At 48.5% G+C, this 24,132-nt stretch overlaps 1 protein-coding gene across 5 annotated transcripts in view; it reads left to right on the forward strand.

The window, feature by feature from the left end:
* GTF2IRD1 (GTF2I repeat domain containing 1) overlaps window positions 1-24,132 on the forward strand; it is a 70,287-nt gene that overhangs the window by 26,712 nt on the left and 19,443 nt on the right. For 3 of the 5 annotated variants that reach the window (XM_074556808.1, XM_074556811.1, XM_074556810.1), the window contains exons 5-20: window positions 3,209-3,392; window positions 4,884-5,200; window positions 6,238-6,327; window positions 7,159-7,242; window positions 8,595-8,778; window positions 9,971-9,996; window positions 12,518-12,638; window positions 15,323-15,360; window positions 16,959-17,039; window positions 18,721-18,810; window positions 19,371-19,430; window positions 19,888-19,953; window positions 20,559-20,742; window positions 21,835-21,893; window positions 22,843-22,908; window positions 23,864-23,947. In XM_074556808.1, the coding sequence (XP_074412909.1) occupies window positions 3,209-3,392; window positions 4,884-5,200; window positions 6,238-6,327; window positions 7,159-7,242; window positions 8,595-8,778; window positions 9,971-9,996; window positions 12,518-12,638; window positions 15,323-15,360; window positions 16,959-17,039; window positions 18,721-18,810; window positions 19,371-19,430; window positions 19,888-19,953; window positions 20,559-20,742; window positions 21,835-21,893; window positions 22,843-22,908; window positions 23,864-23,947 (1,734 nt within the window). The remainder of the gene's footprint in view (window positions 1-3,208; window positions 3,393-4,883; window positions 5,201-6,237; window positions 6,328-7,158; window positions 7,243-8,594; window positions 8,779-9,970; window positions 9,997-12,517; window positions 12,639-15,322; window positions 15,361-16,958; window positions 17,040-18,720; window positions 18,811-19,370; window positions 19,431-19,887; window positions 19,954-20,558; window positions 20,743-21,834; window positions 21,894-22,842; window positions 22,909-23,863; window positions 23,948-24,132) is intronic. The other 2 variants (XM_074556809.1, XM_074556812.1) reach the window with 2 other exon arrangements.

Consider the following 24,132-nt stretch of genomic DNA (forward strand, 5'->3'; position numbering starts at 1 on the left):
ACAGCAGTTTTCATAGCCCTGTGTTGGAGATCTTCAGATTCACTCTCTCTTTTCCCTGGCAAGTCTATTTAAGAAGAAAACAGATTATTTTCTAGCATGTGGCCCAGCAGCCCCAACTTCCAGAGACGAGGTGGTGCCGTTCCAGCACATGCATCATCCCCAGCAATAAAGCTTTTGCAATTAAATATAGATGACCATATGGCTGCTGGTATGGAACCCAGTGGGTTGCAGAGCTCCTTCCAGGCCCAATCTGCAGTGGCTTGAGCAGCAGCAGCACCTTCTCACTGACAAGGATGCACTGGAACCCCTATGGAGTGGCTGGCAGTAGTGGCCATGCTGCTGGCTCATCCCCTGGTAGCTGTGCTAGTCAGGGTAGGAAAAGCAAATCTGGCTTGGGTAAACAGAGCCCCAGTTATTCCCCCATACTGCTGAGAGGTTGTGTTAGTTCTGTGTGATGCTTTAGGGAGTGCAGGCCCTGTGGCTGCACCAGCTGCAGAACTGGGTGTTTGTTTGTTTCTGGCTCCCCATCACCATCTGAGATTCATGCAGAGCCCTGCTGGGGCTGTGCAGGGCTCCCTGAGTGCCCCTGGTTGTGGATGTGACCTGGGAATGGGCATTCCCACACAACAGGAGCTGCCACCAGCTCACACTGGGCTCACATGCAGGATTTGCTGCTGCTGGCTGTTGCTGGCATCTTCCACAAGCTTCACAGACAGGAAAAGGGAGCTGGCATCACTTCTCCCCTGGGACACGCAGTCACTGAATTTTTCTGAAGCCACTTAAAGGACTTAGAGGCAATATTCCCATTAATGGGAGCAATCAGATCCTATTGCTGCCTACCAAAGGCTGGGCCCAAGGATGAAGGAAGGGATGGTGCAGAAGAGCCAAGGGAACAGAATGAGGAGGGTGTTTTTTGCTTCTCCAAGCTTCAGGTCTCGTTGTCCTGCTGCAGGTACAGTGCCAAACTTCACTGTCCTCTTGGGAATATGTGAATTATTAAAATCTGACACACAATAAATATATAATTGCATTAGAAAAGCTTGAACAAGGTGCATCTGCATGGGCTTTATGAACAAGGCAGCCCATCCATTGGATGATTAGTATGGCTTTTTACAGTTTCAAGATGTGTGGAGGTGTGTGGGGACACATTGGCCATGTCCTCTGCCCAGCATCCTTGGGACAGCAGTTTTGGCTTTGGCACTGGGTGTAATTCTGTCTTTCTTTCTGCTGCTGCTTCAGTAATGTCAGCTGTTTCCATCCTTGAGCCTCTCTGTGGTGAAACCTGACAAAGCTGCTGCTCCCCTCCCTTCACTCCCACTGGGAAAGGCTTCTCCTGGTTGAGTGGGGAGAAGTACACAGGAGACAGCAGATGCCCCAGGGTGATTCTGTTTGTAACACTGAGAGGACTGTGAGAGTTTAACAATTGCAATTCTTAGGATTTTTTTTTTTTTATCCTTTCATCAATAAGGATTGGAAACAAAAAATCTTTTAAAATCGTCAGTCAAAAAGATTCCCTCCAGAGCCTGGTAATCTCTGCACCAACAGGATGACTGATTACCAGTGGCTTCTATTAAACAGGCATTAATGATGATTATTGTCTCTTTGGCCAAACCATGAGTCTCTGTGCAGCAGTGCAAGGCTTCTGAAGGTCACCTTGACAATAACACAGTCCCCATAAAAATATGTTTGGGGATTTCTTGAGCATTGGATTGATAAGGAGCCACTGTGGACATTGGGAGCCTCTCCCAGTCATGGAGAGAGGTGATGAAGGGAGGTGGAGAGCTGCACATTGGGGCAGGGAAACTGTCAGCTTGCAGAAAGTAAACTCATGGTGTCATGGTTCAGAGGCTTATTTTAAAACTTTGGTTATTTGCTTAATTAAAATATTATCAGTCCTCCCTATAAGAAGCCTTAATGGCCTGTGCAAGTTGCACATTGTTAGTTATAATGCATTCCTTCAAAGGACATGGTGAAAAAAATCACTTTTAGCAAGGACTTGCTGGCAGTGTCACAAGATTTGCAGTATTTCTGTAAGATCTTTTGGTTTTGGGTTTTTTTTTTTTTAAAGATGGGGAAAAAACAAAAGATTGGAAAGCAAATCCACAGTATAAAATCTCTCAATAACTTAAAGGTGCTATAACCTCCTCTGCCTGCCCCTCAGCCTGGAGATGGAGGTGCAGGCACTGTATCATCCCACCAGATGTTCTGCATCTGGACACTGCTTTGCCAGCCAGGTTGCATTCCTGCATGGCTGTTTCTTGTGCTTCATGCTTTCAGCACCATGTTTATTGATCACAGTGGCTTGGGTTGGTTTCCAAAGTAATTTTTCCCCAGAGAGTGGCTTGAGGGTTTTGAAATCCTTCAGAGCAGGCTGTTTTTGTGATGGTGTTTTGCCTGGAAAGTATAGCAGAGCAGCCCTGGTCTGGGCACACAGGCTATTTATCTGGTTTAGAAAATCCCTATATAATGGCAATGCTGCTACAAGGGAAGGAAAAGGAATTTGTACCTGACTCCTTAGAGAGATTTTGGTGGCAGAGGTAAAATGGAGCCAGAGGCACATGGTGGGACTGTGTTGCCAGTGTAGAAGGGAGCAAGTGAGAGTTCTGGGCAGCTGGAGGGGACTGTGCAGTCAAATGTATCAATGTTCAAGCTGTCTGTGAATAGTGGGATGGAGGGAGATTGTTGGTTTTGGTTTTTTTCCTTGTCTGTCAAAGTGAATCAAAGCTGCTTGACAGCAACAGCAATCAAACTGTTTTCCGTTCTTCCAGGAGGTAAAATAAGAAAACTGACTCGAAATGAGGTTCCCAGAATATCTCAGTAAGCATGAGATAAAAATCATTGTGAGCTCGTCTGCCTTCTTTGTCAGCCCTTGGCTCCCTCCCACCTTGCTGATGGCCGTGTACCTCACTGGCATATGGCTGGGCACTCCCAGGGGTGGGCTTGTGCCAAGTGACCCCAACTGAGGATTCTACTGTGAAACCTGAATGATGAGACATCTGTTTATTGGCTTTTATGAGCTTTTTATTAATTAGTGCTTTTAGAAAGGAATTGGAGTGCCTTGCATGCTAAGTGTGAAGGTAGGAATGGGTTTTTTTCTCCTAGTGATTCTGTTGGTATTTCTTGCTCTTGCCTTTAGTGCTCCAGCCCAGCTCAGCCATGGTGAGGGGCACAGGGGGTTTGTCAGTGTGTAACTCTGTCCCCTCCCCAGGTGAAGCCATGGGGAAGAGCAGCGTGGTCCCTTTGCCCTACGAGAGGTTCCTGAAAGAGCCAGGCTCGCTGGCAGTGACTGGCTTGCCTGAGGGAATCAGCTTTAAGAAACCCCTGGAGTATGATGTGAAATCCCTGATGGCCATCCTAGAGCACAGCCACAGCATCCGCTTCAGGCTAAAAAGGTAATTTTAATTTTGGGGACCTCCAAGGAGCAGGAGAGCAGCGAGCCCTTGGGATGGTGGCACAGGCCAGGAGGGTCCCTCCCATGTCCCAGCTTCTCCTCAGGACCCACAAACCTGGGTCCAGCCATGCCAAATGCAGCCGTGCACAGAGATTTGTTCGTATTGGGGGGCTTGAGTCCATTTCAGGCTCATTTCTATAAAAAGTGTGTGTAAACATTCACATTAACTGCATCTTTTTATGTGTCTCTGCCAAAATTTCCACTGCGGTAAGCTAAGTGCTTTCTGTCTCCAGAGGGATTTCCAGGGTAAATGCTGCAAGTGTCTTCCCAGGCTGAAATGGGTTTTTTAATGCCAGGCAAGGAGGGAAGTGGGGGACTGCAGCAGAGCAAACTCCCCCTTTTGGCCACATTTATACAAGGGGTTCAGTAGTTTTAGGTGCATTTCCCCTGCATTTGACTTGCTGGCAGCACCTCAGATCCATTCAGAAAAATGCTGAGCATGACCAAATACCTCCTCTAAAGGCTTGATGCTTCTGGAAAATCAGGCTGAGACAGATAAAAGTAGGACACGCAGAATTTGTGCTGTCTGTGAGCTTGTGGCTCCCTGTCTCATGTGGAGCACGTTGGTTTCTTCAGTCTGAAACTCATTTGCAGGCTGACTGAGCTCCCCCTTGAATGTGCCATGGGTGCTGGCATAGGCAATGGAGCCAAGTGATTTGTGGTCATAAAAGGTTTTACCCCTTAAATGCACCAGGCATGGAGCTGTGCAGCTTGGTCCTAGATAAAAAAAAATGCTCTGAACTAACCAGCTTTGACTAACCAGCTCCACTTTAAGAAGACAAGAACCATTTAGGTGCCTGAAGACGCTCAGGAGTTTGAGTGATGGATGTAACTTGTGAATCACAGAATAGAACTACAGAATGTTTTGGGTTGGAAGGGACCTTAAAGATCATCTCGTTCCAAGCCCTTGCTGTGGTCAGGGATGCCTTCCACCATCCCAGGCTGCTCCAAGCCCCCTCCAGCCTGGCCTTGAGCATTTCCAGGGATGGGGCAGCCCCAGCTTCCCTGGGCAACCTGTGACAGGGCCTCACCACCCACACAGGGAAGAATTTCTTCCTAATATCCAATCCAAACCAACCCTCTTTCAGTTTGACACCATTCCCCATTGTCCTGTAACTCCCTGCCTTTGTCAAAAGTCCCTTTCCAGCTCTCCAGTACCTCTGGGTAATGGGAGGCCAGAGTATGTTCTCCCTAGAGCCTTCTCTTCTTCAGAGTGGACAATCTCAACTCTCTCAGCTCTCCAAATAGGAGAGGTACTCTAATGGTCTCCTGTAATGGTGCTCCTCAACAAGAAGCCTGGCAGCTGGTGGTGTCCCACCCTCCCAGGCATGGCTCTTCTTCCCCACCCACATCCTTTCTTGTTGCACCTTAGCACTGCCGTGGGCTCAAAGGAACCTGTTTTTCCCTCCTCTTCTCCCTTCCTTCCCCTCAGGCCAGCAGATGAGCCCAGCCGAGAGCCCAACCCCAACATCGAGTTAACTTGTTCCTCCCTCGCCTCCAAGGGCAGCCGGGACTCTGGTGCCAACAACGGCCCCGTGGCCAAACCCAGCTTGCAGGACGCCCCCTCAGCCATTGCCATCACCAACTTCCTCTACGGCGTCTCTCTGCCCGGCCCCGTCGCCATCGACCTCAAGCAGGAGGCGTCCTCGGGCCTGCCTGGGCCCACGGCGGCGGCGGGCGAGGCGCTGCTGGGCCGGCCGGCAGCAGAGCTGAAGGTGCCTTCCTCACAGGAGTACAGCGACTGCTGTGGTAATAGCCTGGAGTGTGCTCTCCCCTCAGGGCCCAGGGCACTGCCCGGCCTGGCCCTGCTTGGGGGTGTTGGAATTTCTGGGGTGAAAACTGGCCTAGAGCCGGGCCTATGTGGGAGTGAGCAGAGCCCCTGCCATGCTGAACTGTCCCAGGCCTTCCCTGGGTGCCTGTAGCAGGATACTCCTCTCATTTTGCCCCAAGTGGCAGGCACACCTCTGATTTTTCCCCAAGTTGTTGTCTTATAGTACAAGAGTTCTATTGTCATTACATTGTAAGGTTCCATATTGCTAGAGCTTTGTACCTCCTTAATGTTTCTTGTAGGCAGCTCCTCTAGGCACTAACTCTTCCTTGTCCTCACAGCAGCCAACTAACTGCAGCTCCCCTCAGCCAACCAGTCTACTCTTTTATAACACTCTTCTGACTGGCTACAGGTGTGGCCTATTAGCATCAGGCCTGCTCCTAACCCTTAGTAATTGGCTCAGCTGCAACTCTTTAGGGGGTAAGATTACATTCTATGTTCTATCCCCCTACAGCAAGTGGCAGGGCACACCTCTGGTTTTGCCCCAAGTGACAGGCACACCTCTGATTTTGCCCTAAGTGTCAGGGCACACCTCTGTATTTGGGGCAAAACCAGAGGTATGCCTGTTTCTGGCAGAACCAGCAGAACCTAGAAGGGGTCCCACCTATGTGGGAGATTACTTTGTCTGAAGCTGGTAATGGCTTTTTTTTTGCCCCAAATGGCAGGCACACCTCTGGTTTTGCCCTGAGTGACAGGCACATGTCTGGTTTTGCCCAAAAGTGACAGGACCCACACCACCAGGCCAGAAAGGCACCAGGCCAGAAAGGCATTCCCCCAAAAGGGAATGGGGATGGCAGGGGTTGATCTGGCCAGCACCACACCCAGGTGTCACAGGCCAGGGTGCATGGAGGAGACACAGAAGGGGTGGCAGGGGACAGCACTCAGGGTGTTTTTGTGGTGTCTGGAGCACTGGTCAGGCTCTCATCAGCCCTTTCTCCTTGTCTCCCCTCTTGTCCAGGACAGAAATCATCAGTCTCCGGGGGTCCCCTGATCCAGAATGTGCACTCATCCAAGCGCATCCTCTTCTCCATCGTCCATGACAAGACAGGTCTGTGTCCTGCTCCAGCACTAAGGCAGCTTTCCTGAATTCAAGGTTTCCCCTCACCACATCTCTCTCCAGCAGTCTCCCAGCCCTCTCCATGCTCTGCAGGGACCTGGCAGTGCTGGAGGGGATTAATCACATTGGAACCATCTCTGCTCCAGTCCATCCCTGCCATGCCAAGATGCTGCTAGTGGTCCTTGAGCACTGCTGGCTGGCTGGGAATTCCCATCTCTGCTTCCTGCACAGGGACCAAGGCATGGCTTTGGGAAAGGCTGTTTTGCCCCAGCTGCAAACAGCACATTCCTGCTGAAAAGTTGGCATTATTTCCAAATTACTGAGAGCCACTAGTCCCAGTGGGACTCTGCAGCAGTGCCTGGGGGGGATCAGCAGTGGAGAGGAGACTGCCATTTTCTCACCTCCACTGCACCCAAGGGAAATGCAGCCTAAAATCCCCTGCCTGCTTTGAAGAGGAGAAAAAAATATGGGTGGGAAGGTTGGGAAAGAGGAGAAGACAGAAAAGATGCACTTGTGAAAGGTCTGTACCTTTCAAGGGTTCATTCCAGGTGAAGTTGGCTCTGTCCATGAGGGTCTTTCATTCCAGGGCTGAGAAATTTTATGGGGTCATTTCTTAGGAATCTGCACGTGCCAAGGAGAGTGCTTAGGTCAGGGGTTGGAGAAACCAAGACCTTATCTACTAGCCTGGCAAAATTCTCTCAGGAGCAGGGAAATAATTTTTGAAGTCTTGTTCCTGCTTCGCAGCACTTTGCAGGAGAAAAGTGCATCTGCTGTGTATGAACCATATGGAAGTTTCTTATTTCTTGTATTTTGTTTTGATAGATAAGTGGGACAGTTTTATAAAAGAAACTGAAGACATCAACACCCTTAGGGAGTGCGTGCAAATTCTTTTTAACAGCAGATATGGTGAGTAGGAGTTAATATCCCATTATGCATCTGCAGTGCTTGTGGATTGCATATCATTATATAGCAATCATTTTTGTTCCCTAACACAGCAGCAGAAGCCATATGCTAGAGCTCCCTGCTCTTCCTAACACATTTAGCTCAGCAGCTCCAGTCTCCTGAAGGTTATGTCAATATTTCTGTTTGGAGCCCCACACCATAGTCAAGGAATTTATAACTGGGCTGTAAAACAGCCCTGTCTGGGAATGTGGCAAGCTGAATCTCGGGCATCAGGAATGGTGGCATGGGGCCCTTTTACATACATGTGGCAGGTAAAAAGAAGGTGGTTGTTGTTGCAGCTCCTTTTTTCTCCATCTGCATGGCTTGCCTATGTTGTTGGTGCTCCCTTTGCTATGGGCAAGGGGGCAGGTGGAAGCTTGGGAAATCACTTGGGGCTGCTGGGTCCTTCAGCTGTGCCATCCCTATCAGGCTGTAATTTGTGAGTTACAGATGGGCTGGAAATGAGTGCTGTGTCACCTGTGAGTTGTGCATGGGCTGGAGACAAGCCTTTAACATGTGATTTATAGATGTGCTGGAGTGTGTCCAAAAGGTAACAGAGCTTAGGAAGAGTCTGCAGCACGAGCCTGATGAGGAGCAGCTGAGGGAGCTGTGGGGGCTCAGCCTGGAGAAAAGGAGGCTCAGGGGGGATCTTCCCACTCCCTACAATTAGCTGAAGGAGGTTGTAGCCAGGTGGGACTCAGTTTCTTCTCCCAAGTGACAAGTGATAGAATTAAAGGGAATTGCTTCAGGCTGCTCCAGGGAAGGTTTAGATTGGACACTGGGGAAAATCTCTTCACTGAAAGGATGGTCATGCACTGGCACAGGCTGCCCAGGGTAGTGATGGAGTCACCATCCCTTGAAATGTTCCAAAAAGCATATGGACCTGGCACTTGGGGACATGGTTTGGTGAACATGCTGCTGCTGGGTTAAAAGCTGGAATCAATCTTAGAAGGTTTTTCCAACATTAACAATTTTATGATTCCACATGCTGTGCAGCTTGTGAATCATGGAGCTCACAAACCTGCTGGGGTGGGTCACAAGGAGTTTGGGAATGATATTTGGGCCAGCTCACTCCTGGTTTGAGCATCACTGGGTATGTTTGGGAGTTTTGGAAGACACTTCTCTGTGTTTACTGCTCCTTTCCTTTTTGTCCCATTTTCATGGGAGAGCTGCTCCTGGAGCTCACTTTCTGGGACAAGCAGAGAAGAGGGAAAAAGGCATTTGCTCTGCTTGAGTTCAAGCCCTCACACCTTTGTTTTAGCATATGTAGAAAACAAAGCCCTGGTGTAAATGAAAGCCATGTGTTCATCTTGCAGCTGAAGCCTTGGGGTTGGACCACATGGTCCCTGTGCCATACAGGAAGATTGCCTGTGACCCCGAGGCTGTGGAGATCATTGGCATCCCAGACAAAATCCCTTTCAAAAGACCTTGCACCTATGGGGTCCCCAAGCTCAAAAGGATCCTGGAGGAGAGGCACAACATCCATTTTGTCATCAAAAGGTGGGTGGCAAGGACAGCAAAAGGAAGTGTGTGGCTCAAGGGTGTCAGGGGTTTGAGCTGTGTTCCCTCCATGCTCACAGGGTTTGTTTTGACACCAAAAACTCATTTCACTCTATTCCATAAGACAGCTCTTTCTCCCTGCAAACCTCTGGCTTTCATCTCTCTCCCTTTCTGCGAAGATGTGGCAGAGCTGGCTGTACCATGATGACCCCCAAGCTCTGCCACCCTGTTTTAAGTGATCATGGGCACCAAACTTTGCCAATGCCACCCACCCCAAACATTTGAAGGTGGTTACAGCACCTTCAGTGACATTTGGTGGATGGGAGCAATGCCCCTGGGTGGAGGGAGGAACAGTCGTACTCTCACAGGGATTCCCATCCACCTTGTTTTTCACTGATCACCTGTGCACATCCTCTGTATCTGCTGATAAGAATCCAGGTGTCTGCCTTTCCACTGGGTAGGAGGAGTGGATATATTCCTAGTTATCACTGTGCTGTGCAACCTCTCTTTGCTTCTCTGTCAGGAAAACCTGCTCTATAATACATTGATTTATCCAGTCCCTGACTGTGCAGCACTTGTGTTGTTCCATGCCTACAGGTGTGAAACTACAGCACAGAAAAATCCTAGACAAGGCTCCCAAAGGGGCTAAAATCAGCAACATTGAGGGAATTCAGGCATCCTGAAAGGGATTAGCTTTCCTGATGTCAGTTGGTAGAGAAGCCACTTTGTCCTGCTTTGTCCAGGCTGGATCAGGCTGTGGGATGTGGCTTGGACGTATTTTGCTCCTATGAGCAAAGTTTGGGTAGCACCAAAATAAAATATTCAGGAGATAAGTGACACCCTGGCCAATAGTCTGCGCTGGAAATTGAAGATCCAGTAGCAGCTACTTTGGTCTCACTGTTTCTTTTTGTAAAACCAGCTGATTTAGTTGCAGCTTCATTTAATAAGTTAAATTAAGACAATGACTTATAAGCAGATTTAGAGGTGCTTTAGTTAAAAAGCATATGCCATAAGGCTGCTTGGCTGCACAACAGGCTAAAAGGCCTTTTTTTAGCTGAAAAATTCATTCAGTATTTTTAGAGAATGAAAAAAATTACTAGTTTGACTTGGTTTAATGCTATTCATTAATTAAACCTCCAACTCAGTCATTAGCAGCATCTATTTCTAATTCTTTTTTTTCCTTCTCTCCTAGGATGTTTGACGAAAGAATTTTTACAGGTATGTTCTCCAAATCCTTTGATTTATTGCCCACAGAATTGAAAGGTTATCCAGAGAAGCAGAGTTGAAATAATGTCACTGTAAGCAGAGGAAGTGCAGGACACATGCAGTTAGGAGGAGAAGCCTTGTCTGTGCCCTACACCAGGACATGCTGAGATTGCCTTTGCCTGGGATCAGTGCAAGCTCTGTACTCCCCTGAAAAATTGAGTTGTGAAGGTTTGAGTGAGAATTCCTGGTGTGTGAGGCTGGGCTGGCTCCTGAATCAGGCTGAGCCACAGCAGAGGCAATATCTGTAATTTCAAGAGGAAGAAAATTACTGCTGTGTTCCTCACTGGTAAATTATTCTTTCTTTGACTTTCTTTGCTCTGTGTTTTTACTTCTTTTTTCTCTGAGCTGGAGAAGGCAGACAAATTCTTTACTGTGAGGGTGGGCAGGCCAAAGCTGCAGCTGCCCCATCCCTGAAAGTGTTCAAGGCCAGACTGGATGGGGCTTGGAGCAATCTGAGATTGTGGAAGGTGTCCCTGCCCATGGCAGGGAAGGAACAAGGTGGTTTAAGGTCTCTTTCAACCCAAACCAATCTGTGTTTCCATGATAAATGCTTCTTGGCAGATACAAGGAGGCAGGTACCCATGCTGTCAGACTCAGCCCACTGCAGCAGTGTCCTCACACACACCTGGAATATGGCATTGCCTCCAGATTTATCACACCTGAGTCCTGGATTGCCTGGGCTTGGCTCACGAGTACAGACATGTTTTGGGGTGTTGTTTTGTTTTTTCCCCCCCAAGCTGCTAACTGCACATGCTGGTAGCTCTCCAGACACCTTTTTCCCAGATATCTCTGCCAGCCAGGTTATCACTCTTGCCCCACTCAGCCCCAGCCCTGAGAGTCCTCCCGGAGCCTGGTGAGGTTGGGGCCACCCAAAACAGGCTGGAGCCACCAGCAGAACCTGGAGGGGGTCCCACCTACATGGGGGATTTCTTTGTCTAAAGCTGGAAATGGCTTTTTTTTTTCCTCAAGAAAAGGATTTCTTTAAGCTCTAGCCCATCCCCAAGGGATGGAGCACTGAGCTGTGTTTTGGGGTGCTTGGATTTTCCTGCATAATGCCTGCATGGTGTCTGGGGGAGGCATCATGTACATGTGCAGCTCCAGACCTGTGCTCTGGGCTTGTGGGTTACATGGTAGGCAGATGCAAGTGGATATTTGGAGATGAGGAAGCAAACCCAGCAGATCTGAGGTGGGTGACAGCCCCACTCTCCTGACAGCTCCCTGCAGGGCTACCAGAAGCAAAACCCATTAAACCTGGCACTCTGTGGTTTGTGTCAGCACATCAGCTTGTGCAAAAAAACCCCTCATCTGCTGAGTCAGGAGGTGCCATTTTTGCAAAGACATTCTTTTCTGAGTGGAGCTGTATTTTAAGTTGCCATTTGTGAAGTATCCCAAAGCTTCCCCATAAAGTTTTGCTCACCCTTTAATTAAAATACCCACCACTGCTTGGAAACCTATTTTTGTTACTCCCCTGGGTAGCAGCTTCAGGCAGGCTGTGCTGGTGCAAGAACAAGATTTGGTTCATAGAAAGCACAAATTAAAAGGAGCCTTTTGGACTGTCAGTAGATAAATAGTGTTTTTAAGGTTCTGTGTTTCTGCTGATCCTATTGCCAGAGCCCTGCCCTTTCTCACAGGCTGGAACAAAAAGGAAAGTGGTATCAGGTTCCCATAGATGGAATATGTTTTAGAAGGGTGAGGATACATTAATGGTGCTTTGAGACCAGCAAAGGGCTTTGATAACAGCTGTTTAACAAGACACCTTGTGGTTTCTGCAGCCTCACAATGGAGTCTCACTCTCTCATTCTTCAGCTCTTTGCTCACTTCCCTGCCTGATTTTATTTCCTACTCTGCCTTCAGATTACTCTTACCATCTCCAAGGTCATTGATGAGGCTTCATTTCAGCTCCTTTCAGGCTGCTGAGGAGCAGGGAAGGGAGAGAGGAAGTTTTTCATGGTGGCAGGTTGCTTCTGTCCCTCTCTGTATCACTGTGACAGAGATTTCTCCTGCTGCTTGGTGGGCTTGGAGCTCTGAGACAGGGCTGCCTGTGTCTCTGCTACTCTGTGTTTTGCCAAGCTGGCATTCAGTGCAGCACATCCCCTCCCTTGGGGCAGGGCTCTCCCCACTTCAGAGCTTGCTTCTAGAGCAGTGGGATATTTCTGGGTTTTCTGACCTTAGTTCCTACCTCTTGGAATCCTTATCCTATCAGTCAGCCCTTTCTGGAGATGCTCTTTTTTGGCAGGCCTTCCCAGCACACTCATAGCTATGGAGTGGTTTAAACAAATGTCCTGCTAATATTTTAACATGTGACCCCAGTGGAATCAGCATCTTTGCAAGCAGGTGACAATTGAAAACCTGCTCCCCTACCCTGACCTCAGCTCTGGGGCTAGGAGGGGAACTAGCTGCAACATTGGCACCTCCAGTTGCTAATCCTGGTTTTGCTTTTCTCCCAAAACCCACTCTGCACACCTGGCAACAGGAAGCAAATTTACCAAAGATCCAACCAAGCTGGAGCCCTCCAGCCCTCCCCGGGAGATCTCCCCCGAGCCTCACCGTGGGGCCACGCTGGAACTGGGGGGGACCTCTCAGGCCAACAGCAGGTAAGTGGGACTTCTGTCCCTGTTCCCTGTAAAGTGACATCCCTCAGAGAGTCATTAATGTGCACAGCAGGTCACTGATGTGTTCATCAGTAATGCCCAGTGGTGTAGGGGGATACAGTGTGGGAAATGAAGGTGGTTTAGAATGTAATCTTATTCCCCAACAAGCTGCAGCTGGACCAATCACTAAACATTAGGAGCAGGCCTGATGTTAACAGGCCACACCTGTAGCCGATAAGAACAGTGGTATAAAAGAGTGGATTGGTGGCATCTGAAGTCAGATGACAAGTGCAAGGACCAGGAACGGTCAGTGCTTAGAGGAGATGCCTGTGAGAAACATTTGAGGAGGTATGATGCTCTGGTGATATGAAATCCTTGCACTATAATGATAATAGAACTCTTGATATATAAGATAACACAGTGGGTGCCGGCGGGTGCCATGAGTGTGATCAGTAAGCTGGAGCATCAGGGAGGTGTTGGAAGACCATAATGGAAAGGTGAGAAGCTAAACTGGTGCTGCTTTCCTACCTGCCTAAAATCCCACTGCAATGGGGTAGTCATTTGATCAGCACAGGAGGAGGGCAAGCAGCCCCATCTTTTTGCAAGCCAAAAGTTTGGAATCATTAATTTTGAGCAAAACTGATGAAATGAGGGCCATGCCTGGGATTATCTGCTGGAATTCTCTCTGGTGTTAATGCATAACCTAAAGGATTTACCCTCAGCCCACACTGTAACAACATCCTGCTCATTAAGTGTTGCTTGTTTAGAAAGCTCACAAGGAGCCTAACATTTAATGAAGATGGGGTTATGCAGTCCAGCAGGGCAGGAGATGTTTTATGAGAGTACCTCTTTCTGTTACAGCTGTGCCATGAGCTAGACAGGTCCAAAACATGCTGGCAGCACCTGTGGAGCAATTATCACATAGCATACAGCTTTCCAACCCAGACTGGGAGATCCAGGAGCTGTTTGTCTCTTTATAGCCCAGTTTCCTTCATTCTTAACTCAGTGGAAGCAAGGTATAATTTAACCTCTAAAAGGAAGAGAGGCAGGGTAGCAGTTTGTAGCATTATGAACTGCTATAAGACAAGGAACCTTCTCCCAGCCTTGCTTCACACAAGTGGAGTAAAGAATGCTCCTCAGCTTCTCTGGCACAAAGCCTCACTGCCCAGCACTGACAGCTCCACCAGCTGGGCTTCAGACAGAGCTCTGTGGTTGCTGAGCTGTGCAGATGAGGATGGGGAAATAAGGTAACTTGTCTTTGTCCCATCCATGCCATCTCCTGGGTTCCTGTCCTTTCTTGGCTCTTTGATGACATGAACCTGAGGTTGGGTCTCTTCTGGTTCTCCCCAGTGCTGTTTCAGGTTTGCTCCCTTGGGTGTGGCTGCTGCATGCCCCTAAAGTATGTCTGGGACAGCAGAACCTCCATGTGTGAGCCTGGCAATATGAAATACCAAAACTTTGGAGGGCAGAGACCTCTTGAGCTTCCCAGTCTGCAGAGCTGGCGTTTGTCTCCAGCTCTCTGGGTACCTTCATCTTCAAAGGAGGGTTTGTGGGAGCTTGGTTTTATTTTCTTTCTGCAAATGAGGAACCTCTGTGCCTCAGTAGGAGTGTGTCCATAGGAATGGGCCCCCCAGCTCAGAGTCCTGCTCCAGGGAAAGTGCAGTGTCCAGTGCTCCAGAAGAGCCAGACACTGTGAGGTGTAGTGCACTCCCCAGAGGAGCCCTCCCCCCAGATTTCCTTGATGAAAATGCACAAATTTCCTTGCTTTGACCTGAAGTGGGAGAGTTTAAAGCCCTTCCCAAGGCTCCCAGGTGGTATAGATGCCTTCCAGACCAATGACCCCTTTTGCCTTCCCACATTTAGGAAGAACATTTCCGGAGCACTCATGGCTTGTTTTGTGGTTTGTTCTGGTGATGCTCCTGAGTGTGTTTAGGCAAGTTAGAAGTGCTTTTGAACATCCCTCCTGAGCCACCAGGATTTTCCTTCCCCCTGAAGGACCAACATTATGCAGGAGTGCTTTTTCCAGAGTGGTGCTTTAGGTCCCTTACTGCCAAAGAGCTGTGGTTGTCCTTGTTCAAGAGAGAGACAGGAAAGCACATGCATCCTGGGAATGCAAAACAATCTCATTTGGATGCAGAACAAGTTGTGTAAACTCCTGAGCATGTGAAGTTAACTGTAGATGGGAATTTGGGATAGTGCCCAGTTTTTCAGTAAAGAAAAGCTTTGAACAGAATAAATATTTACCAAATCAATTGATTTTTCCTTTCTCCCTATTTTTTACCTCCATGAGTAACCACATTGTAGTAATACTTATACACTGCTCTCTGTCACAAAGGGATAGAGCCAACCAAGTTTTGGGCTGAAAAACAGCCTCTCTTGTTTTCAGAGCTCTCTGCTGCAGTTCCATCCATGGGTGTGTAGAGCAGGGCAAGGGTGCAGGACCAGGGTGGGTTTGAGAGCAGGGCTCATTTGCAGAGAAGCTCACAGACCTTGCAGCCATGGATGCTCTGCCACTGCTGGGGCTGTGGCTGTGGTGGCCCTCGGGACCCCTCTGTAGCTCCTGCAGCCCTCTGTGGTGCCAGGCAGCATTTCTCCCTCCTGCCAGGCTCAGTTCACACACCACTGGGTTTTAAGCTCTCTCTTTTCTTACACCATGACCACCTTTCTTGTCTGCCTTTCCCTTTCAGGTCTGAGAAGTGTAATGTTTCTGAAGGCTGTGAACCAGGTGAGGAATAATTCATTTTCTCTTGCTAGATATGTTATAGGGGGCACACTAGAGAAAGATGCCTGCAAAGGAACTTGAATGTTTAGTTTTAGATTGCATCACAGTGCAGTTCTCTAAGGACTTTATCCCCATTTGATCGATGCAGAGGGGAAGCCTCTTACCCTCTGACCCTCCAGCTGGGGCCTAAAAATGCACAAATTGAAATAATGAGACTTAAGCATGTGCTTAAATGCAAAGCTAAGAGAAGTCTTCACTTTCTGAATTCCTTTGAAAGCCACCCCTGAGAAGTCAGCAATGTTGGTATTCTGAGCACCATGGATGAAAAGGAAGTGCTTTTCCACAGATTTAGGGGCTTGAACCCATTGAAACACCACACCAAGCCATGCTGTCTTGCCTTTCCAAGCTGCAAGCTGGGACTCAGTGCCTTGCAGTTGATCTATTCCACCCAAAGTGAGGAAATTTGTCTTGAGAGAAGAGGAAGCTGGGCTGAACACTCCAGGGGCAGCTGGTCAGCACAGGCTTTCATCTACTGGAGTTCAAACCACACTGAACTTCACCAGGGTTCAGCTGGTCTCATCTTGGTGTGATGCAGCTTCAGTCAGAACAGGGGCAAGTTTCAAGCATGAGTTTGGGAGCATTAAAATTGCTGGGAGCCACCCACTGGAGACAGCTCCTCTGGGCCCATTGGTGGCCCAGTTCATTTTAAGTGAATAAAGCCAGGAAATGAGCATTTCACAAGGTCCAGCTGCCAGTTTGTGGGCACCAGCAGCTCCTCCAGCCAGGCCCACAGGTGTCCCTTTGGGTACCTGCATGCTGTGGGCTTGGTGCTGCTGGGCCACTTGTCTGAAGCCTTGTTGTTGTGGCAAGCTCAGCTGGTACTGAAGTGACAGCTGGCCACACTTTCCCTGCCCTGGTGCTGTGTTGGGCAGATTGCTGGATCCTGTTGGTGACTGCCTTCCTGTCAGAACCCAGGACATTGCTCTGACTGCCCTGGAGGACTTGACACCCTGGCAGGGAGCTCAGAGACTTTGGCATGGAGTCACAAACACCTGTGCCTTTGATTTTAGCCCATGGAAACAATTACCAACTTTGTATGTAGATGTACAAGCCACAAGAGTTTGAATAGAATGATAGTGAATTTATCACTGGGTGAAAAAGTAGAATTTTGGGGATTTAGAATGGGAGTTCAAAAGGCAAGATGGAGGAATCTGGGCATGTTCTGTCTTTTCCCTTCTTCTTCTTAGCCTCCATCTTCTGCTTTGATGGTGGCACTTCTGGATTAGTTTAGAGTAGAGACAGACTGTCTAACATAGGTGATATGTATTGGAAAATTATTGTAAATAAAGTACATGTAATTTTTAATATAAAAAGATAACACCACCCCAAAGGTGTCAATGTGTCATGGACTGACCTGCCAGACAGATCTCAGCAGGTCAGAGGAAAAATGCAATAGATAACAGAAAATAAACAACCTTAAGAACCAGAGCTGAGGAATCCTGACTTCTTTGTTCTTGGGGCTGGGAAAAAGAGACTTTCTAACACCTCGGGGTCATCTCAACACCAGAGACCCCATCACCTTCCCTTGCCTTTCCCCATAGGTACCTCAGGAGAGCTAGGTGGGATCAGGCAGATCAAAATCGAACCAGACGAGCTGAACATCATCCAGATCACCGTACCAGGTAGCTGCTGGGGGACCTCTGGGTGCAGTGCTGCTGCCCACGCAGGGTTCATGTTTCAGCATCACGTTTCAGCATTTTGCTTTGAGAAGAGGCTTTTGCAGGGTATTTCCCAGTATGTAAGGTTCCCTCACGTACCTGCAATGGTCTTCCTTAGCTGGCATCATGTTGAGGTTTCCTGGGAGTGTTGGAAGGTGTTTTAGGGTTCTTTGTTGTTTTTTTCTCTCCTTCATTGCTGTCCTATCTTGCCTTTTCCCTGGAGAAAGTGAGCCTGGTTTGCTGCTTTGCTTCATGTGGAGGATCTCAGGTATTGAGTACAGGATGCTTTTGAAGAGGTCCTTCATTTAGAAAATCAGCCTGGTTTTGAAGAGTTCATAAAAACTAATAGTAGGCAGGTTTAATATTAAGCACATGCTAAAAATGTGTTGGAATTGCTGACACTGATGGGGAAAATTCCCCAAATTTTTGCCCGGAGAGGTCAGAGACAATGGTTTGTGATGGAGATGACGTGATTGAGGGGCAGCTGAGAGAGTCAGTTTTCCATTTACCTGTCCTGGACAGTGCAGCAAATGGTAGGATGATCCTCAGGGTTTAATGAATGGATTGTTAGCAGTTTGCATTTTCAGTATGCTTTACAACCATTAATTAATAAGCTCCACAGAATGAGGGCAGCAACAGAACTCTAACATGCCTGAGGGTGAGTGATTCTGGGGACAGCAGTGACACCAGGCCCTACCACACCAGTTGTTGCACCTAAATTGTAGCAGTCGCCTTAGTAAGGTGATAGTTGAGGAGTCACTCCAGGATTGGTGTAGAATAGACTTGTCTATGGTTACTAGAGGGAAAGGAGAAGGAGCAAGGTATAGTGGTAGATCAAATATTTTCTTTTTCAACTTGGCAGCTAATGGAAGAGAAGAAAGTTGATACATGTGGTAAGCTGGAGGTCCATGGGAGGAGAGGGAAGAATTTCCACTTGGCCACTGCCAGGGAGATCATACCTCAAGTTGAGAGTCCACCTTTTCTTGCCTTATTTCAAGATTGAGTTCAATCAGAGGGAATACAGCTGAAGGCAAGGAGGAGGATTAATAGAATAGAGGTGCTCATCTACAGGGAGAAATTGGTGAAATTGGGATTATTTATCCGGTGAGGTCAGAAGCAACCTGATTGAAGTATATAAAGTAGTTGAAATTTCATTTAAAGCTGAGTTTGGGTGGCTCTTTGAGGACATTGGACAGCCTAGCACTTGGGGAGACAGGTTGAATGTAAGGGAAACCAAAAGAGGGTTGATTTTGTGGAGAAAGGCAGCATTAGTGGAACCCTTTCCTACCCCATGTAGTAGCTAAATCAAGCAGCATTCTCTTTTTAAGTCAAAATTGAGTGTCTAGATGGAATTAAACCAAATAAATAATTTGAACCAGTTTTGCTCTTCACCTTCTGTGGAGGTTAGGAAGAGATTTTTTCTTCTTTCAAGAGGTCAGGTCTGTGTCAGGGATGAGCGCTGGGTGGTTCTGGGAGGAAGAAGTCAGATGCATCCCCAGAGCATCTCCTGGTGGTATGTGGGGCTCCTGGGAGTGGGGGACCCTTTACTCAGTCCTTGCTGATGGCTGGGGCCCTCTGAAGGCTGTTTTGGGGACAGTGTCTCACTGGTGTCAGAACAAAAAGTGCTCTGGGTTTTTGTCCACAGACCGATCCCCTGCCTCGGTGGAAATGCATGACCCAGTGCCCACGCACGTGGCCTCAGAGGAGCCAAGATACATCCTGGAAACAGGAGCAGGTACCAGAAGTGAAGCATCTGGGAGACTGCAGGGTAGGAGGGGTGTTCATGCAAGTGTCAAAGATGAGTAAATACCATGTATGATGCAAAGTGGTGGAGTTCGAGACCCAGTTCCAGAGTCTTGGCCTCAGTGAGGCTGGGAGCTCTGACAGACTAACTGGTGGGTTTTCTGCATAAACTGATGGGTTTCCTGGCACTGCTGCTCTGTCCCATCCTCTCTCCAGCCCCAGCATGCTGCAAACCTTCACTCCTTTGCCCAGTGCACCCCTGGAATTTCCCTGTGGGATCTGTGCTGGCCCTGTGGCTGCCCTTGCCCCTGCTGGGTCTCTCCTCTCCCAGGGAGCCCATGCCAAAGGGTGGGCAGCTCTCTTGTATGGAAGCACTGGGTTTATCCTGCCAGGGCAGCTCTTGGCATGGTGGTACCAGCCCAGCCTCTGCTGGGACACTTGCTCAGAGCTCAGTGAGGGGAGGGAGCAGTTGAGGGGCTGCAGAGCACCTGGAGAACTCCTGCTTAGGTCTTGTCTGATTTTGCTGCTGCTAACCCTCTTCTTCCCTGGCAGAGGCAGAGAAGGGCTCCAGCGAGGAGTCTCGACACGAGGAAAAGCAGATGGAGGGATCAGGTGAGTGTTTGGTGAGCTCTGAGCATCATTGCAGGATTTTTGAAGGATGGATGCACACAGATGTATTTTAGGTTGGGTTTTGTGAGCTTCCTATGTATCAAAGCTTTTAGCCTTTAGCCTCCAAAACCTCTGCCACAGAAGGGCACCGTTGTGTTCTTTGGCTCTGTCCTCTCCTCTTGTGCTTGAATTTACTTTTCCTTATATATATATTTTTTTTTTTCCTCCTGACTGCTAGCATGGCTCTGTAGCAGGTGCATGCTTGCCCTTGCTTATTAAGAGATCAGTTTGGAAGCTGCTGTCAGAGAACTAGCACTGATTTTGGGGCATGGAGATTGAATGGCTGTCTCTGCCAGAGGTCAGGCAGGGGCTGCTCACCTGCACAGTGCTTGCCCTGCAAGCAGCTGGTTGCTCAGAGCATTTCTCTGTACTGTTGTTTGTTTTTTGATTTTTTTTGCAGATGGTATAGGAGACATTTTAAGTCATTTGAGGAAACAAGTTGAAATTTTGTTCAACTCACGATATGGTAAGATAACATTAACACATGTTTATCATGCCAGCTGCTGGCTTTGTCATTGGCCATTTCCAAATCAGCAGCTGAGTGAAGGTGCAATCTGATTTGTTCATCTGCTGTCTGCTGGGCTCACAAATGCATTTGAAACCTCCTTAGGCCTTGCAGGTCTTCCCCTTGATTTCCTTAAAGTTGTTTCACTGGCTGCAGCCCAGGAATTGCTGCCTTTATGCTGCAGAGGGAAGGTCCAAAGTGGTTGCCCCATCACTTGTTTGAAGTCTCAGAGAGTTTTTCCACCCACAATGATCATTGCATGGCTCAGGAAAGGTGGTGGCACCTTGGTGGTGGGGGGTTGGCATTCAGCATGCTCTGCTTAGAGACATTATTTCAAAAAAAAAAATACAAGCAAGGTCACACATGTTTTTGAGAGCTGGCCCACAGTGACTGCATGGCTCTGTCCCTCATCTCATGTCTGCCAGTGTCAGGGACATCCCCACAAGGCACAGAGCAACCACAAACTCCCCAAAACCCTCTTGAATCCCTCCACAACATATCATACTGCTGTTGCTTTGACCTGACATGGAGGTCCAGCAAACTAATGAGCTTGGGTCCCCATGCAGCGAAAGCCATAGGAATATCAGAGCCAGTCAAAGTCCCCTACTCCAAGTTCCTGATGTACCCTGAGGACCTGTTTGTTGTGGGCTTGCCAGAAGGCATCCTGCTGCGCCGCCCCAACTGCTTCGGCATCGCAAAGCTGAAGAAGATCCTGCAAGCCAGCAACAACATCCAGTTTGTCATTAAAAGGTAAGGAGGGTGGGGTGGTGAGCCTTGGGGAGGATGTTTGTGCTCAGAGCTCCTGCTGCTGTGCAGTGTCCTGGGGAGCACACATCACTTGGTCACTAATTTGCTTTATTAGAAGCAGATAAGGGTTCTTGCCTTGTTGGAGGCAGCAATGGTGTTGTCATCTGTCACTTCATGTCTTCTGGGTTTTTAACCTGCTTTGGCAAAGATTTGGCCACCTCAGCAGGATGGGTGAAGAGGCCTTTAAACTTCAGGGTGCCCTGATGTGGAGCAAGGACAGGGGCTGGGAAGCCTGGAGGGTTTTTCTACAGAAAGTGGCTCCAGATGAGGTCCAGATGTGCATATGTGCACTTAAGATGCTGCAGACACAAGAAAAGATGCTGACCCTGTGCTGGGGAGCCATAAGAACTGTGGGAGGGCTGTGAAAAGCCACTACCAATGTAATGCAAGAACATTGCCCTGATAGATGGAACAGATCCAGCAGAGATGGATTTTAGGATGTCTTGGGTATTTTGGGGGCAGTTTCCCACCCAAAAGTTTTCAGCTGACTGAAACAGAAAATAAATATTGGGAGCATGGAGATTTTGTGGTGTCAGAACAGCAGCTCTCAGGTCAGCCCAATCATATTTTAGGGTTTCCCCCCGTCCTGATCTCAGATCCATTCCTTTGTGACTCAGCTTCAGTGCACCTTGTTATCAAGCCCTACTATCACCTCACTATGTAGCTTTAGTATCAGGTACCCAAATGGCAATTTTTGGGGTCAGTTTCATGTTGAAAGAAGCACAGCTTCTCCCATCCCTAAGAAGTGTTCAGGACCATGTCCACTGACAGTCTGCAGCTGCTGACTTAAGCTGCTCAGTCATCAGCTGCTTAATCTCATCCCAAGGAGTGACACATCAGCTCATTAAAGAGCCTGTCAGCATGAAAACGATGTCCAAAGTTCTCCTGCTGTGTTGCAGGACCTTTTAAACAGCATTAACCAGACTAAGTGAATGGTTTGTGGCTGTGGGAGAGGTGTCCTGAGGATGCTGGAGCAGCAGTTTGTCCCTGCCAGGGAGGGCACTCACATGCCCTCTGCTTCTCCCTGTTTTCCAGACCGGAGCTGCTGGCGGAGGGCGCAAAGGAGTCGGTGTCAGACAGCCCAGCAGCCAAAGGTAGGCTGAGAGACACCCACCAGCTGGGCTGTTGAGGTCTGGGTAGGAGAGGAGTGAGAGTGGTTTCCTACAGCCTTAAGATCTCAGAAAACCCTAGGGACCAGAAATGCATGCAAGCCTTCACCCCAGTAGACATTATGAATTCAAAAAGCATGGCTATTAACTGCTTTATACAAGCACAGAGTAATGGCAACCAAAATGCACTCAAAACAGGGTTTTTCCACTCTCTCTCGCGCCCCACGTTGGGTGCCAAATTTTGTGCTGGTTTAGGGCAAATTTGGCAGAGAATCTCCAAAGGGGCCCCTCCAGAAAGGAAACCCACACTGCCCCTTCCCCCAACCAGTTCAGGAAGAATTCCTCAGAGAGAAGTGGAAAGAACCTGTTTATTTAACAGGCACAGCACCTCCAGCACACAAAATGAACAATGCCAGATGACACCGCTCTGAAAAAGATGACAAATTCAGAAAGTCTCTCTTGGGGGTGGTTGCTCTGTTCTCAGTCCCTCCTGTGCTGGGGCAGCTGCTGCAGCCAGAAGGTGCAAACTCTCGGTGTTCCCAGGGCCCAGTTCAGAGCAGGCTCGAGTTGGTTACAAAAAGGAAAGGAGAAACAGTCCAGGGAAAATTTGGACTGTTTAGCTAAACTAAGTAATGAGCAGAAGCAAGAGCAAGCAGAGGCAAGAGCGAGAGAGCAAAGTGAAAAGCAAAAGCAGCACCCATGTACTGCCCTGTCTCTGTGTCCCACCACGCTGATAAGAAACCCAAACAAAACTTTCACTCTTCAGAGCCACTCCTGAAGGCACAGAACATAATATCCAGCATATACAGAACACATGAATGGGGATACAAGCATCATAACGTTCCCCACCTTGTTTTTTGGCTGGAAACCCCCTCCCATGCGTCCCCCTTGGCAGAGCTGTGATTCCTAACTCCTCTTGTGTCCCCTGTCTCAGCTGCCGACGAGAGGGACTCGAGCGAGGCGCTGCTGGAGGACGCTGTGAAGAGACAGGGATTCCAAGGTGTGGGGCTGCAGACACGTGGGGGCTGAGGAACAGCCCCTGCCTGCTCTGGGGGTGCATGGGACACATGTGGGAAGGGAGGGCTGCAGGTGTTGGGGCTCGGGGGGTTGGCAGAGGAGCAAGAGGAGGCTGGGAAGGAGGAGAGAAGGAGGTGGGATGAGAGGATGGCCACACTTACTTGACCAGAAAGGACTCCTTCCCTCATTCCTGGAAAATGATGTGACATGATTCAGAATAAGCTCTAGGTCCTAGCCTTGCCCTCTCCTGGCTACTGCAAAAATTAACCCTGTCCTGACCACAGGAAACTACAACACAAGATGAACAGCCAGGACAGGCAGTCCCACAGGTCTAAGGAGAGGTTTGAAGCGCTCTGCGTGGTGCCCTAATTAACCAGCTTGGCTTATCTCCCTGTCTGACCTTGTGAGATGCATAATTAAGTTTCCAGGCCTAGGGGTTTGCCTTTTCTGGGGCTTTTTCCACCTGTGTGATGTTTGTATAAAAGCCACTCGAGTTTAGCTGGCAGCAGCATGGTGGCTCCCCTGGGGGACAGAGTGGTGGGGAGAAGCCTGTGGGCTGGACAGGCAAGTGCTGCCTTGCTCAGGCATCTCTCCTTGGGCTCTAGGGGCCTGTGAGGGTTTGCACAAGGATGGAGAGCTTTTTCAAAGCCTTTGGTTTCTCTGAGAGGCTTTGGAGTGTGTTATATTTTAATGCCAGTAATTATCACAACTGAATCTTCGATTTCACGTGGCTTTTATTCTTAGCAAACAGGCAAGGGAAAAATAACCCAACATATTTCTGTTTAGATTATTTTTAAGGACTTTGAATGACCCACTCCACAGATTAGCTAATTGCAAGATAAGGGCTTTCCTATAATTAGAAAATGGCATTACTTAAAAGTCATAGAGTGCCTTTTAATATACCAGCAGAAATCTATAATTGTTTCTTTATTTTACAGAAAATTATGATGCCAGGCTTTCCAGAATAGACATTGCTAATACACTGCGGGAACAAGTCCAGGACCTGTTCAATAAGAAATATGGTGAGAATCCAGGCTTGTTTTATTCCCCCCCTTACTCCCTCCTAATTTTTTGCTCTTTATCTCTCTCCTGTGCCCCTGATTCCTTCTTGTCAGGTACTTTTTCTCATCTCCCCCTTGAGCTGCTGGTACTTAGGAGGGCCAGGAGGGAATGGCAGGTCTGAGATTTGGCCCTGTTTGCTGCAGGA

This window comes from Zonotrichia albicollis, chromosome 22 (assembly GCF_047830755.1).
Source record: "Zonotrichia albicollis isolate bZonAlb1 chromosome 22, bZonAlb1.hap1, whole genome shotgun sequence".
NCBI classification, from domain to species: Eukaryota; Metazoa; Chordata; class Aves; order Passeriformes; family Passerellidae; genus Zonotrichia; species Zonotrichia albicollis.